The sequence below is a fragment of the Sprattus sprattus genome (genome assembly GCF_963457725.1).
Source record: "Sprattus sprattus genome assembly, chromosome: 1".
Lineage (NCBI taxonomy): Eukaryota > Metazoa > Chordata > Actinopteri > Clupeiformes > Clupeidae > Sprattus > Sprattus sprattus.
In genome coordinates, this window is record NC_137920.1 from 19,223,009 (window position 1) to 19,236,997 (window position 13,989).

The 13,989-nt window shown below is 41.7% G+C and overlaps 2 protein-coding genes across 2 annotated transcripts in view; both read right to left on the bottom strand.

Annotated features, from left to right (window-relative positions):
* Window positions 1–13,989, bottom strand: part of LOC308374279 (complement C3-like) — a gene marked incomplete at both ends in the record, with an annotated part of 152,849 nt that overhangs the window by 13,591 nt on the left and 125,269 nt on the right. The window lies entirely within an intron of this gene.
* The window catches only part of LOC308374414 (complement C3-like), a 28,219-nt gene that overhangs the window by 7,431 nt on the left and 6,799 nt on the right, over window positions 1–13,989 (bottom strand). Inside the window, exons 9-20 of the mRNA XM_080850191.1 lie at window positions 13,663–13,783; window positions 11,785–11,900; window positions 11,048–11,197; window positions 10,304–10,507; window positions 9,908–10,099; window positions 9,538–9,690; window positions 8,569–8,698; window positions 7,223–7,279; window positions 4,210–4,333; window positions 3,867–3,955; window positions 3,451–3,590; window positions 2,962–3,174 (exon numbers count right to left, since the gene is read on the bottom strand). Coding sequence (XP_080706317.1) covers window positions 2,962–3,174; window positions 3,451–3,590; window positions 3,867–3,955; window positions 4,210–4,333; window positions 7,223–7,279; window positions 8,569–8,698; window positions 9,538–9,690; window positions 9,908–10,099; window positions 10,304–10,507; window positions 11,048–11,197; window positions 11,785–11,900; window positions 13,663–13,783 — 1,689 coding nt within the window. The remainder of the gene's footprint in view (window positions 1–2,961; window positions 3,175–3,450; window positions 3,591–3,866; window positions 3,956–4,209; window positions 4,334–7,222; window positions 7,280–8,568; window positions 8,699–9,537; window positions 9,691–9,907; window positions 10,100–10,303; window positions 10,508–11,047; window positions 11,198–11,784; window positions 11,901–13,662; window positions 13,784–13,989) is intronic.

A 13,989-nucleotide genomic window follows, 5' to 3' on the forward strand; every position in this document is an offset into this window, starting at 1 on the left:
TTGGAAGTTTCAGTTGAAAGCTTTCAGAAACAGAACTATAAAGCATTAATCAAATGTAACAAGTAACATTGTTTTGATTAAGCAATAAAAACGTTACACTACTAAAACACTGCACTCAAAACCTCATAATTAAAATAATTTACAACTGTTTAATTGTTAAAGTCATATACTCACAATAAATGTCAGTTCCAAATAACATTAAAACGATTTTTGGGGGGGGGGGCCTCAACATTGTTCTTTGCCCAGGGCCTCCAATTTGCTCAAACCGCCCCTGCGTTCAGGACCTGGTGGAAGTGACGGACGCAAATCTGCTCCCGATACCCGCGAAAACTAAATAGCCAGCTAGCCTATACACCGTGAAATCCAGCAAAATACTCATGTCACTGGCTTTAATTTGATAATGGCATATTAGGAGTACATTTAATATCAGTACAGTTGTTTAACACTGTCCGATGACTGACATAGCCATCTGTTGTAACGAGCGCCTGGACCATGCCACCTTTCCCGATTTAGATGCACCTTCGTCGGTCTTGCCACAGGCGCTGGGTGGGGGAATAGCCAGATAGCTTAGCATAACTGCCATGCAATTCTTATGGTAATGCTACCTAGCTTGGTATGCTTACTGTCGGTAGCCTATACATCGTGAAATCCAGCAAAATACTCTTGTCACTTTAATTTGATAATGGCATGTTAGTAGTACATTTAATATCAGTACAGTTGTTTAATTACTGCTGATATTTACATTTAAGGTCTGTAGCCTGGTGATCTACTGCCTCTGCCACCGTAACCATCATGACCGCAATTGTTTTACGGAACCATCATGTCCGCCATTGTTGTACGGCCCCGGCATAACAGCTCATACTTCAATGTAACGAATTATACAGCCAAAAGTAATTGCGTCAACAAACCCATCACCTGCTGCGCTAGCCAAAAGTGTATCCTGTTTGCTGAGTGGATGCATGTACGGCCCCGGCATAACAGCTTTTACTTCAATGTAACGAACAATACTGCCTCCCGGTTTGTCCACACCATCATCTCACCGTCTCAAACATTGCCGAGTGGATGCATGTACGGCCCCGGCATAAATAAATAAAACTTAAGAAGAACAATAGTGTGTTTGCAAGCACACTAACAATATATGACAACATTACAACATATATCTTCTCCCTTTCTCTCTCTCTCTCCTTCCATATCATATTGCTTTTGCCTATAATAACACTAATAAAATAGCCATATTGCCTACTGTTAAATCTACTACCCAAATGCATCTCCCTATCTGTCTCTGAAATTGTTGTCTACTAACATAAATGTTCTATCTCCCCTATAGCATGTTTCAATCGCTGATGGAGGTGGAACTATCGCTCCTGACCCCACCACTCTGCACGTAGTCTCTCTACCTGGTCTGCCTGGGGAGGCCCTCGGCCAATCGCACCCACCCTGCATTGCCGTGCATCTGCTCTGCCCAGTACCCTGTGCTAGCATTTATATTCAATATACATTATTGCCTCCACCAAAATGTTTCTCTGTCCCTACATCCCTTACCCCTGTAACAGTAACCCTATTGGCACAGTAAACTGGTCTTGCCTGTATCATGTATTTACCACCAGATGTATGTATATGTATGTATACATATGTCCAGTGACCAAATGCTGGCTGTGTATAACCCCTGTTGCTTCCTTTCCCCTTCTGCCACACAACCCTTCCCCTTCCCCCCTTCCCCCCCTACCTTACTGTCTCCACCCGGCCGACCTCAAGCAGATGGGTCCCCCATTATGTGCCGTGGTTCTGCTCAAGGTTTCTTCCTGCCCAACAGGGAGTTTTTCCTTGCCCCTGTTGCCGTTGTGCATGCACTAAGGGGGTTCAGGCTCTGGGCTCTGTTAAGCGCCTAGAGGCAATTGTATTGTTATGGTGCTATACAAATAAAATTTAATTGAATTGAATTGAATTGTTTTAGAAATAAAACGAAAAGCTGGCGAGACATTTTTTGACCGTTTGAGGGGCATCATCCGGGCACTAGTGCTCTGAATTCTGCTGATTTTGTCAGTGTGGTGCCCTAAGCACTGAAAGTCGGGGCTCGAAGTGCTCAAGGGCGCGGTAATAGACAGGCTTTTGCATAACGTATGCGGTTACTGACATGATTTTATACTATTATCTAGCAAAATACATGTTGACATACAGCAATAGCATCAAAATAACACAATTGTACCTTTATTATTTATTTAACGTAGTGGTAAGATAAAGCTGGTAGTTTAGCTTATGTGAAGATTTGCCTTTTTATTGACTGGTTATTGCCTGGCATGCAATTGCATTGCATTGACCAGTTTAACAACTCCATTTGTCTTTCATGTTTCATATTTCCATTTTTTTCACGTTTACAATTAAATAAAAGATTAAAAGATATAACATTGTGGCTTTATTGGTTTGGCTTAATGGTATTAACTTTGCAAATAATCCCTGGTAGATAACTTGTCATCCGCAGAATTGTAAGATAGAGTGTGAACAGTATTACAGACAGTAGGCCGAATAAGTACACCAACCTTTCCAATTAACAAATGTTGTTGCTTATAATTATTACTAGTAGTGACACCTGTAGAGGCATTTATTACCAGTAGCTATTTCTTCATCAAAATGGCACAGCCTAGACATTGAGAGACAACCCATTGTGTGAGTACTTTTACTTCTACTTTTAAACTAATTTTAAAAGCAAGTACTTTTTACGTTTAACTTAAGTAGGATTGTTGATGTAGTAATTTTACTTTTACTTTCATTTTCCTGGGTACTTGTACTTTTACTTAAGTACTTAACTTCAGTACTTCCTCCACCACTGCCCTCTATTCATCCACCCACCCATTCATCAATCTATCCAACTATCTACCTATCCCACCATCTATCCATCCATCTAGCCATGCACCCTTCTACTGATTTGTTTGTTTGTTTGTTTGTTTCTGGAGAGACACTCACCACCACCAGCAGGTCCTTCTTGACACCATCACTGAGGAGTGAGTCGTACACGGCTCCCTTCACCTCGATGGTGTGTTTGCCCAGCTGCATGGGGATCATGACAAAGGGAACTGCTCGTGACGTCATGGCATCCATTTCGATGGTGGTGCGGTACTTGCCCTTCTTGGTGGCCACGCTGCAAACGTCTTCGGTCTCCAAAAGCTCCACACGCACCTGGCAGATGGAGAGAGTGTCTCTTTGTCCCTATTACAGTACAGTTGTTGTCTTTTCATAGGCAAACACATACAATTCAAAATCAGTAATTGTTAAACATACATCATAAACAGCTGTTTCTTTTGTTTGCAGCTGTACAAATTGTTTTGAACTTTCCTCCATATTGTTAATGGCTGGCAAAACACTGTATAACTGTAGTGTGTTGCAAAGAAGAAGGCTATCTCATTGAAGTGTAATTGTGATTTAGCTCTCTAAAGATTCAACCAAAAATAATACCTTGATTTCGAAGTCATTGTAGTTGTAGAGGATAGCTTTGATTTCAATCTGCTCATGTCGCACTACAGAGTAGGGCAGCTTCAGATCGATGAAGAAACCTTTCATTACAATCATTTCGTAGGGCTCCGACACACAGATCCCTGAGGAAACAGAGGTGGATGCACAAAGAAAGGCAAGACGGTGAGAGAAAATGGAGTGGCTAAAGCACAAATGGCACCAGCATACAGATAGCTGTGTGTTAAGCTCTAAATATGGAGATGTGTGTTAAGCTCTAAATATGGAGATGTGCTTTCTAAAGACAGTTCTGAAAGTTCTGAGAAATATTTTTTTAAGTTCTCAGAAAGAGTTTTATGAGCTCTACATTGACATTCTGAGAGTTTTGGGAAGTCTGTGAGAGTGTTAGCTTGCTGATTTACCATGAGTTTTTGAAATGCTGATGGCTGTAACCTGCCAACTGGTGATGGAGTCTCTCAGGAAGCTCGACTTTGTCATGGAGGTGGTAGTGCTGGAATTGGCAGAGATGACAAGTCATACTGATGTAAATGTATGTCATTGTTCAAAGGACTTTTGAATTATTATTATTATTTTCATCAAAATGTACTAAATTTCTGTAATAAATGTAATAGTTCAGTAATATCAGAAAGGAAGGAAAAAAGAGAAATTATGGCAGATGAAATAAAAAGATGTATTTCTCCGTAATTAAAATGTAACCATATGTCCCTTGTCAGTTAGTTAGTTAGTTCTCCACGCCTCTCTCACCAGTGTTTGTTATCTGGAGGGCACTCGGGAAGAAGCTCATCATGCCAAAGCCAACTCTCTGGGAACTGGGAACGGGAAACAATGTCGTCCGAGTCTGCGTAGTAATCGTCATCATCCTCACTTCCTGTGTAGTAAAGGAACAAGTTCAGTTTTCAATTGTGTTCATTTATATAGCAACTTTTACAATGCATGAAGGCCGAACCTAGAAATGGAACGGTTTCACATGAATACACATGAGGTTCGAAAAAACACACATGATCAAGATCGTTTTGTCTCTTGAGTTTGTGCTGCTCCAAAGTTTTGTCTGGGCACAAGTACTGTATAGATGTGTGTATTTGTGTGAAAAAGTGTGTGTGTGTGTGTGTGTGTGTTAGTGTGTTTGTATATGTGATGGAGATCATTGTATATGTGATGGAGATCATGTGCTAATGTAAGCAGGAACATGGCTTTTCTGTGTTTCTGTGTGCGTGTAACTTAGATTATTAAGAGCATGTTTGGTTCAGAGGTGATAAGGAGGGTCAATCTGTGCTTCTTTTGAACTTGTGTAGAACTGACATCCTTGCAAGACAGGAAACATAGTAAGATGATCTCGGACATCATAGATTCACCATGTGGTTATCCCTGCTGACAAATAGATTTGGTGTGAGTATTTAAACCCCAACCAAATAGCAAGAATTCTGGCTCCCACAAACCAGTTATATGCCCACGAGGCACACAGATTAGTCACATGAGGCCTAACAAGGTACACCTCATCTCATCTGGTGACCTGTATAAAAGAAACCTGTCCAATACTATACACCTTCAACCTCCCCAGCATGGGCAAGACCAAAACGTTGTCCAAAGACGTCAGAGATAAGATTGCAGACCTGCACAAGACTGCAATGGGCTACAAAACCATCGGGAAGCAGCTGGTTGAGAAACAGAACCAAACAACTATCAATCGCCCTCAGTCTGGGGCTCCATGCAAGATCTCGCCTCGTGCAGTATCAGTGATCATCCAAAACGTGCGGGATAACCCCAGAACTACACGGGGGGAGCTTGTGAATGATCTCAAGGCAGCTGGGACCCCAGTCACCAAGAAAACCACTGACAACACACTACGCCGTCATGGTTTGAAGTTTTTCAGCACTCGCAAGGTTCCCCTGCTCAAGGAATTGTGGTCAGATTAGACCGAACTCAAGCTCTTTGGCATCAACTTAACTTGCTGCGTTTGGAGGGGAAAGAATGCTGAATATGACCCCAAGAACACTATCCCCACTGCAAGCATGGAGGTGGAAACATTATGCTTTGGGGCTGTTTCTCTGCCAAGGGAACAGGACAACTCCACAGCATCGAGGGGACTATGAATGGGGCCATGTACCGTGGAATATTGGGCTTGAACCTCATTCCCTCATTCCCTCCCATTGAAAACGCAGCCTAAAGGATTTGGAGAGGATATGCAAAGAGGAGTGGACTAAAATCCCTGGGGTAAACCTGGTGACCAACTAAAAAGAAAAGTCTGACAAGGCACTGGTTGTTCATTTTTTTTCCTAGGGAGGCTGTAGTGTCCATTGCCAGTGTTGTACCTGAACGCATTTATTGAGCAAAAGTTCATGAACTCATTCATAATTTTGGTGAACATAAACTGAACGTACTGTATAACTGCCTGATGAACAATACTGTGAACACATTCATTCTGGTGTCTGTGAACGGCACGTTGATTCTTTTTAATTTCGTCCAATTAGGTGCCAGATTTCTAGAGACTTCCAGGCCAAAAATACACAGTCCTATATCCAATCGATTTGTGTGCTTTCTTCTACTGTCTATGCCTGGCAAAGGTGAGAGCACCGAAGTTGCGTAGAGGCCGACAGCGGTATTGCAAAAAACATAGCCCGTAGCATATACAATTTTGATTTAAATGTGTGTACTATGAACTGAACTAGTTCATGTAGAAAGTGAACTTTCCCAACACTGTCCATTGCCAGGATCTAAAAAGTAGTGTGTGTGGGGAGACATTGTCAGAATTACACATACAAACATTACACACATAGAAAGATACCTGTTGCTATTTCTAAGACCCTCATTTATTCTGTCTTTTACTTGTAATGTACACCATCTGAACTGGATTGAATTGAATAACCTGTACAGTATTGTGAAAATATTGAATATCATCAAAATAATAGGTCTAAGGTATGAGAGCATGTTATCTTAGCTAAACTACATTACAAATGAATGACAACTACTTGAGAACAACACTATGCTTTGAAATGTTAATTAGGTGTTGAAGGTTGCTGCTACCAGCTACTTGTTATGTACACCATCTTAACTGGATTGAATTGAATATCAATTATCATCAAAATACATAGGGGAATGAAGCACGATAGCACGGTGTCACGGTGGCTCAGTGGCTTGCACTGCTGCCTCACAGCAAGAAGGTCATGGGTTTGATTCCTGCATGGGGCGCTGTTGGCTCTGAGGGGCAGGTCCTCCCCAGACCTTCAGTGCTCAGGTGGGCTATCTCCCGGGTCTTTCTCTGTGGAGTTTGCATGTTCTCCCCGTGTTCACAAGGGGTTTCCTCCACTAAGGACCCCATCAGAAAAACGTGCAAAAAAAAAAGAACAGAACACTCCTGTCCGTCCCTGACCGAGACGGATGGTTCATTTGGTCCCCGGGAGCTAAAAGAAAGCTGCCCACTGCTCCTGGAGGATCCTGGAGGAAGGACGATCCGGGATGGGTTTAAAGCAGACTGTGAATTCACAGCGACGCCTGCGTGCGTGCGTGCGTGTGTGTGTGTGTGTGTCCTGGATCGCCTATCATATATAACATGTGTGTGTTGCAGTGAATCGCTTGTGCAATAAAAACTGACTTGAAAGTCAGCCTTGTTTGTTTATAGCTAAGCAAAGATTGTTTGAAACCTTAGCTATTTTTATTAAAACATTTTGAAAACTGCTTGAGGGTAACGGCAGTACAAGATAACATCATTATACACTGAAATTCATTTCCAAATTTGATTTGAAATGTTTTGTAGGCCTACTTTTAGGCCTGGTGATGGCTCTACGTCTCCTCTGGGGTGGCTTTGGGCATGTGGGTTCTGGGGAGAGAAGACACAAAACAACCTTAACATACTGAGCCAGACCTGAATGACACACATTTACTATGTTTTATGATCATTATTATCATCATCATCATCATCATCGTCATCGTCATCATTTTTATAATCCAGACTGGCGAGACCTGAGTGACACACATTTACTATGTATGTTTTATTATTAGGGCTAGGCAAGTTTACACGTTATTATCGCGTTAACTCATTGATTATTTAGTGTAGCAATTATTTTATCGCGCATTAACGCATGTTTTATTATTTATCTTATTATTATAAAGGTCTGTTACTCACAGGCTTTTATTTTGTAAAAGTTTGTTGCTGATGTTGCGGAACCGGAAAAGAAAATAATTGGCGGTTAAACAAACATGGAGAAGAGTACGGAGCTTTCACATTGACATTTTCAATTTAAAGTTCTTCCAGACGGCGGAGTTATTTGTAACCACTGCCAGGATGAATAGTCTTATCACCGGAGTACTTCCAGTCTAAAATATCACTTAAATGTGCTGTTACAGGAACTGAGGAGGTATGATCAAAACGTTCTGAGATTCGCCTCTAAAAAGCATCCTCTTGCTCAGCTGCTGTTTTAAAGCCCCATTATGCAACAATTATACTTCAGAATTAGGGTTAGGATAAGCAGTTAAACCTTAAAATAACAGCTTAAAAAAATTGGGTCGCTACAATGACTTTTAATATGGAGAATCGCCTCCGTGCCATTGCGATACAAGGGTCCTTAGTCATATAACTGCGTTCTGTAGTTTTGCCTGCCGATGCCCGCCGACCTGACTTTGATTACCTTCTGCCGATCTAGTAAGTAGTTTATTTGCCGTCTTGCTTTGTCTTGTATTGCACTTGCTTGATGTTTGATTGTGCAAGGACAGTCGTTGAGTAACTAGTTTGTCATAATGTCAAAGTCAGCACATTTCAAGAGATTTCGTTAGTTTTAGCTGCTAGCATGCCGTTCGCGAATAGCTATTGTTCCGTTGTGCTGCTTTAACACAGTGGAGGAGATCTAGAATGCATCAAAGATGGTGCTGGATACCCTAAGAGCATTCCAAGTGTGACAGGAGTGCTGGGGGCACAAGGTTACTACTTTGAAGGGGATGGCCACAAACTTGTAATCATGCACGGTTTTTGCTTTTTTTATAGACCCAGTCTTAGAACTTTTTGATCGTGCATTGCATATCATATATAGAACATTATGCTTGTCTGCTGGCACATACACTTAAGAAAAGCTTCATAGAGGTTCCTGGTGCATGAATGTTGGTGGTGTCTACCTTCACGTGACTCTGTTTCTCCAGCAGTGCTTGATTTGAAGATGAGACCAGCATCATGAAACACCCCCATACTGTCCTTACCACTGCCTGCTGTGCAACCTGTGTCAGACTTCTCAACAACATCCCAGATCTGTGGCGGGACGCACACAAACAAGCAAGCAAAATCAAAATAAATACAATTAGTGCCAGAGGGATGACTCACAAAACAAGAAAAAAGAAAAGAAAAGAATCAGCATCAAACAACCTTGTCAACTGAGAAGAAGCAAAGTCCAAATATTTGAGAAATAGAATGTGTAGGTTGTAGGTATCTGGATTGTAGCCCATTAATTAAACTAAACATTTAGCTTAAGAATAACAGAACAATTTGAGAATGATATCATATCAATATTGCTTTCATGGACACATTGGCTGTTGTCAACAATGATGTTATACAGGGATTGAACTTTGTAATGTGACTGTATCTGGGATCAAGCTGTAAATCCTAAAAGAAAGCACCCTAGTATGTTATTGATGAGGAACAAATATTTATTTCTGGCCACCAGACCCACTCTAGGCCCCGGGGTCTCTATCATTACCTTGCTCTGGGTGAGTCTGTGCTTGTTATTGAGGACGTAGACTCCTTTATCCACAGCCACCAGACCCACTCTGGCCTTTGATCATACATTGATACTGACTTTATATGCACTATGAGGACAAAATATCATCACCTTGCTCTGGGTGAGTCTGTGCTTGTTGTTGATGACGTAGACTCCTTTATCCAAAGCCACCAGCCCCTTATTGCCCATGGTCATACACTGATACTGACTATATATGTACTATGAGGACAACATATCATTACCTTGCTCTGGGTGAGTCTGTGCTTGTTATTAAGGACGTAGACTCCATTATCCACAGCCACCAGCCCCTTATTGCCCATGGTCATACACTGATACTGACTATATATGCACTATGAGGACAACATATCATCACCTTGCTCTGGGTGAGTCTGTGCTTGTTGTTGAGGACGTAGACTCCTTTATCCACAGCCACCAGACCCACTCTGGCCCCAGGGTCTCCAGTGATCTCCAGACTGAAGCGCTTGCGGGGGGAGTAAAATGCAGGGCGAGAGGACTCCACTTTCAGCTGAAGAGAGAGAAGAAGAGAGGGGGAAGGTTTCAGGATGTGGAACGTGTTTCTCTGGCTAATTTGGTAGAGTAAAGTGCTACCAACACCAAGATCATGGGTTTGATACCAAGCATACTGATGAAAATGTATTTCTTATTTTCGCTGCAAGTCACTTTGAATAAAACCCTCTGCCTAAATAGTAAATGTAAATATGGGAAGACACAAAGATATTTACCGTTCCCATGCAGGTGTCCTTCACGTCCACCCAGACTGAGTCAGACACCACCTCAAACGAGCCCACATGGTAGTATGCCACGATACGGAAGGAGGGAACCATGTCCTTGGTCACCGGTAGGGACAAAGTCGCCAGAGCCCAGCCCTGTCTCTTTATCCTCTCAGCTCGCACCAACTGCCCTTTGTTCAGGATCTGTTGGAGAAATAATTTAAAACACACACTCACACACACACACTTGGGCTATTAGAACACATGCACATCTAATCCAAAGTGTGTGTCTTTTTTGGTGTTGTGTGTGTGTGTGTGTGTGTGTGTGTGTGTGTGTGTGTGTGTGTGTGTGTGTTTGTGTGTCGTCTGTAAGAGAGGATCTGACAAGATGAAGATGAAAACACCTACTAGGTAAGTGAAGTCTTGAATCTGAGCTCCAGGGTTTCCTCCCAGGTACAGGTTGACCTTAATCTGATCTCCGATGGTCAAGTCTGTTGCATCCACACCAATGTGCAGAAAGTTCTTGGAGCCTCCCTTGGTCTCATAAGGCAACGCTATCATGGACTGTGTAGCCTGACGAGCATCAGAGAGACCAGGATCCTTGGTCTTCACCTATACATTACAAATAAACACGTAATCAGCTTGGTGAATTTTGGGATTAAACCATTCATGAGCATATGTGATGATTCCCATTGAGTACAGAGCTGTGTAGCAAGTAAACCTGACCCTGGGAGAGCCTTAAGAACCTACAGACAGATGCAAGAACAGACTGGTTTTAGCATCCCTGCTAGCATGCCCACATATTTTGTAACAGCAGTAGTTTCGAGTCCAGTGGCGGACTTTGCTTTGTTTCCAGTGCATATTTTTACTCAAAATGAACACTTACTCTCAACTCTTGTAAATGTTACAGTATCCCATTATCCTGAAGGATAGGAAGAGGCCATACCAAAACCAGCATGTTCATTGACATAGTTATTTATTTTTGAGACATAAAGTAAGAATTATGAGCATGTTATGGTACTGTTTGTTCAAATTGTTTTGAGAAATGCATTTACTGTTTTGAAAATGTTAAGGATGAGGTGCATACAATACTCAAATAAAATACTATTATAAAATATAATAGAGGTATACTTAAAATGAATTTGGATTTACAGTGATTGGCAGTTTGAAGGATCCACTGTGTGTGTTGACGGTGACTTTTGCCATGCCGTTGGTGCGAATGGACCCCATGGATTGACCAAGAGCTGTCACCTCCACATCAACATTTTCTGCGGGGGAGCCGTCTGGATTGGTCACCAAGACCTATACAAGCAAGCAGATTTAAGCAAACAAATCAGATATATTACAAACAGACAGATATATAGTGTAGGCGTGATAGAACAGGTAACAATGTGGTGTGTACTAAGGAGTTTTGTGTACTGATGCTAGTGTGGTGTGTACTGAGGTGTGGTGTGTGCTGATGCTAGTGTGGTGTGGACTGAAGCTAGTGTGGTGTGGACTGATGCTAGTGTGGTGTGGACTGAAGCTAGTGTGGTGTGGACTGATGCTAGTGTGGTGTGTACTGATGCTAGTGTGGTGTGTACTGATGCTAGTGTGGTGTGGACTGATGCTAGTGTGGTGTGTACTGATGCTAGTGTGGTGTGTACTGATGCTAGGAGTGTGTGTGTGTGTGTGTGTGTGTGTGTGTGTGTGTGTGTGTGTGTGTGTGTGTGTGTGTGTGTGTGTGTGTGTGTGTGTGTGTATTAAAGTGTGTGGTGTGTGTGTGTGTGTGTGTGTGTGTGTGTTTGTGTGTGTGTGTGTGTGTGTGTTTGTGTGTGTGTGTGTGTGTGTGTGAAAGTGTGTATGATAAACTGGCTTCTACATATCAAGTCATAGACAAGATGCCTTACCGAGACGTCGAAAGGCATCCCTGGCTTGAAGTATTTAGGGGTCCTCTTGAAGTGAATGGTGTATGGAGACGTGACAACTGGTATGCCTCTCTTATGAGCTTCCACCCTCTCACTGCCTGATAAACAAAGCATGCAGGTCATTAACATAGACATACTCACAGAAACACAGATAGATAGATACACATACAGCCGCGGAAAAAATTAAGAGACCACTTCAAAATGATCAGTTTCTCTGGTTTTACTATTTATTGGTATGTGTTAAAGTAAAATGTACATTTTTGTTTTATTCTATAACCTACTGACAACATTCCTACCAAATTTCAAATAAAAATATTGTCATTTAGATCATTTATTTGCAGAAAAATGACAATTGGTCAAAATAGCAAAAAATATGCAGTGTCTTCAGATCTCGAATAATGCAAAGAAAACAAGCTCATATTCATTTTTAAACTACACAATACTAATGCTTTAACTTAGGAAGAGTTCAGAAATCAATATTTGGTGGAATAACCTTGATTTAAAATCACAACTTTCATGTGTCTTAGCATGCTCTCCACCAGTCTTTCACATTGCCGTCGGGTGACTTTATGCTACTCCTGGCGCAATAATTCAAGCAGCTCGGCTTCTTTTCATGGCTTGTGACCATCCATCTTCCTCTTGATCACATTTCAGAGTTTTTTTTATGGGATTCAGGTCTCGAAATTGGGCTGGCAATGACAGGGTCCGGATCTGGTGGTACTCCATCCACACCTTTACTGGCCTGGCTGTGTGGCATGGAGCATTTGGGCTGCTAAAAAAAACACTTCTCAGAGTTGGGGAACATTGTCAGAACAAAAGGAAGCAAGTTTTTCTTCCGGGACAACGTTGTACTTTGCCTGGCTGAGGTTTGTAAAAGACCATAAGGATTGAACCAAAGCTGACTGGAGGTCCCTAAGTTCGTCTTCTCTGATGAGTCAAATTTCACAGTAGGTGCAAGACTCTGTGGCTTGTAGGCCTCTCCAGGTCTCAGTCTAACCATCAGACGACCATGTGTTGGGCAAAGCTGAAAATTGGACTCATCAGAGAAGACGAACTTAGGGACCTCCAGTCCGCTTTGCTTCAATCCTTATGGTCTTTTACAAACCTCAGCCAGGCAAAGTACAACGTTGTCCCGGAAGAAAAACTTGCTTCCTTTTGCTCTGACAATGTTCCCCAACTCTGAGAAATGTTTTTTCCAGCAGGGCAATGCTCCATGCCACACAGCCAGGCCAGTAAAGGTGTGGATGGAGTACCACCAGATCAGGACCCTGTCATGGCCAGCCCAATTTCGAGACCTGAATCCCATAAAAAACCTCTGAAATGTGATCAAGAGGAAGATGGATGGTCACAAGCCATGAAAAGAAGCCGAGCTGCTTGAATTCTTGCGCCAGGAGTAGCATAAAGTCACCCAACTGCAATGTGAAAGACTGGTGGAGAGCATGCCAAGACACATGAAAGTTGTGATTTTAAATCAAGGTTATTCCACCAAATATTGATTTCTGAACTCTTCCTAAGTTAAAGCATTAGTATTGTGTAGTTTAAAAATGAATATGAGCTTGCTTTCTTTGCATTATTCGAGATCTGAAGACACTGCAAATTTTTTGCTATTTTGACCAATTGTCATTTTTCTGCAAATAAATGATCTAAATGACAATATTTTTATTTGAAATTTGGTAGGAATGTTGCCAGTAGGTTATAGAATAAAACAAAAATTTACATTTTACTTTAACACATATCAATAAATAGTAAAACCAGAGAAACTGATAATTTTGAAGTGGTCTCTTAATTTTTTCCGCGGCTGTATATATATATATATATATATAGATATAGATATAGATATATTTATAGATGGATGTTTACCTGTCTCTGTTAGCACACTAACAGACACAAAGAGGGACGAGCCGACCAGCTCGTTTATGTTTGGGAAAGTCCGTGTGATGTGGTTTTTCTTCAGCACTGCCGTGCCTTTACCATCTCTTATCTGAAAGTGCATCACATTATGTGGGTTTAAGGTGTCTGTGTTTGCTATAGATCCATACAATTCATCACCAAGGCTTGGCTGCAGACATTCCCCACTTTATACAACCAGTCTTTGTGTTTCCAGCCTTGTATTTTGAGATGAACCATTAAAATATCAGCCATTGATGAATCCTCTTACACTATTCAGTGATGCATAATCTCTGTGTT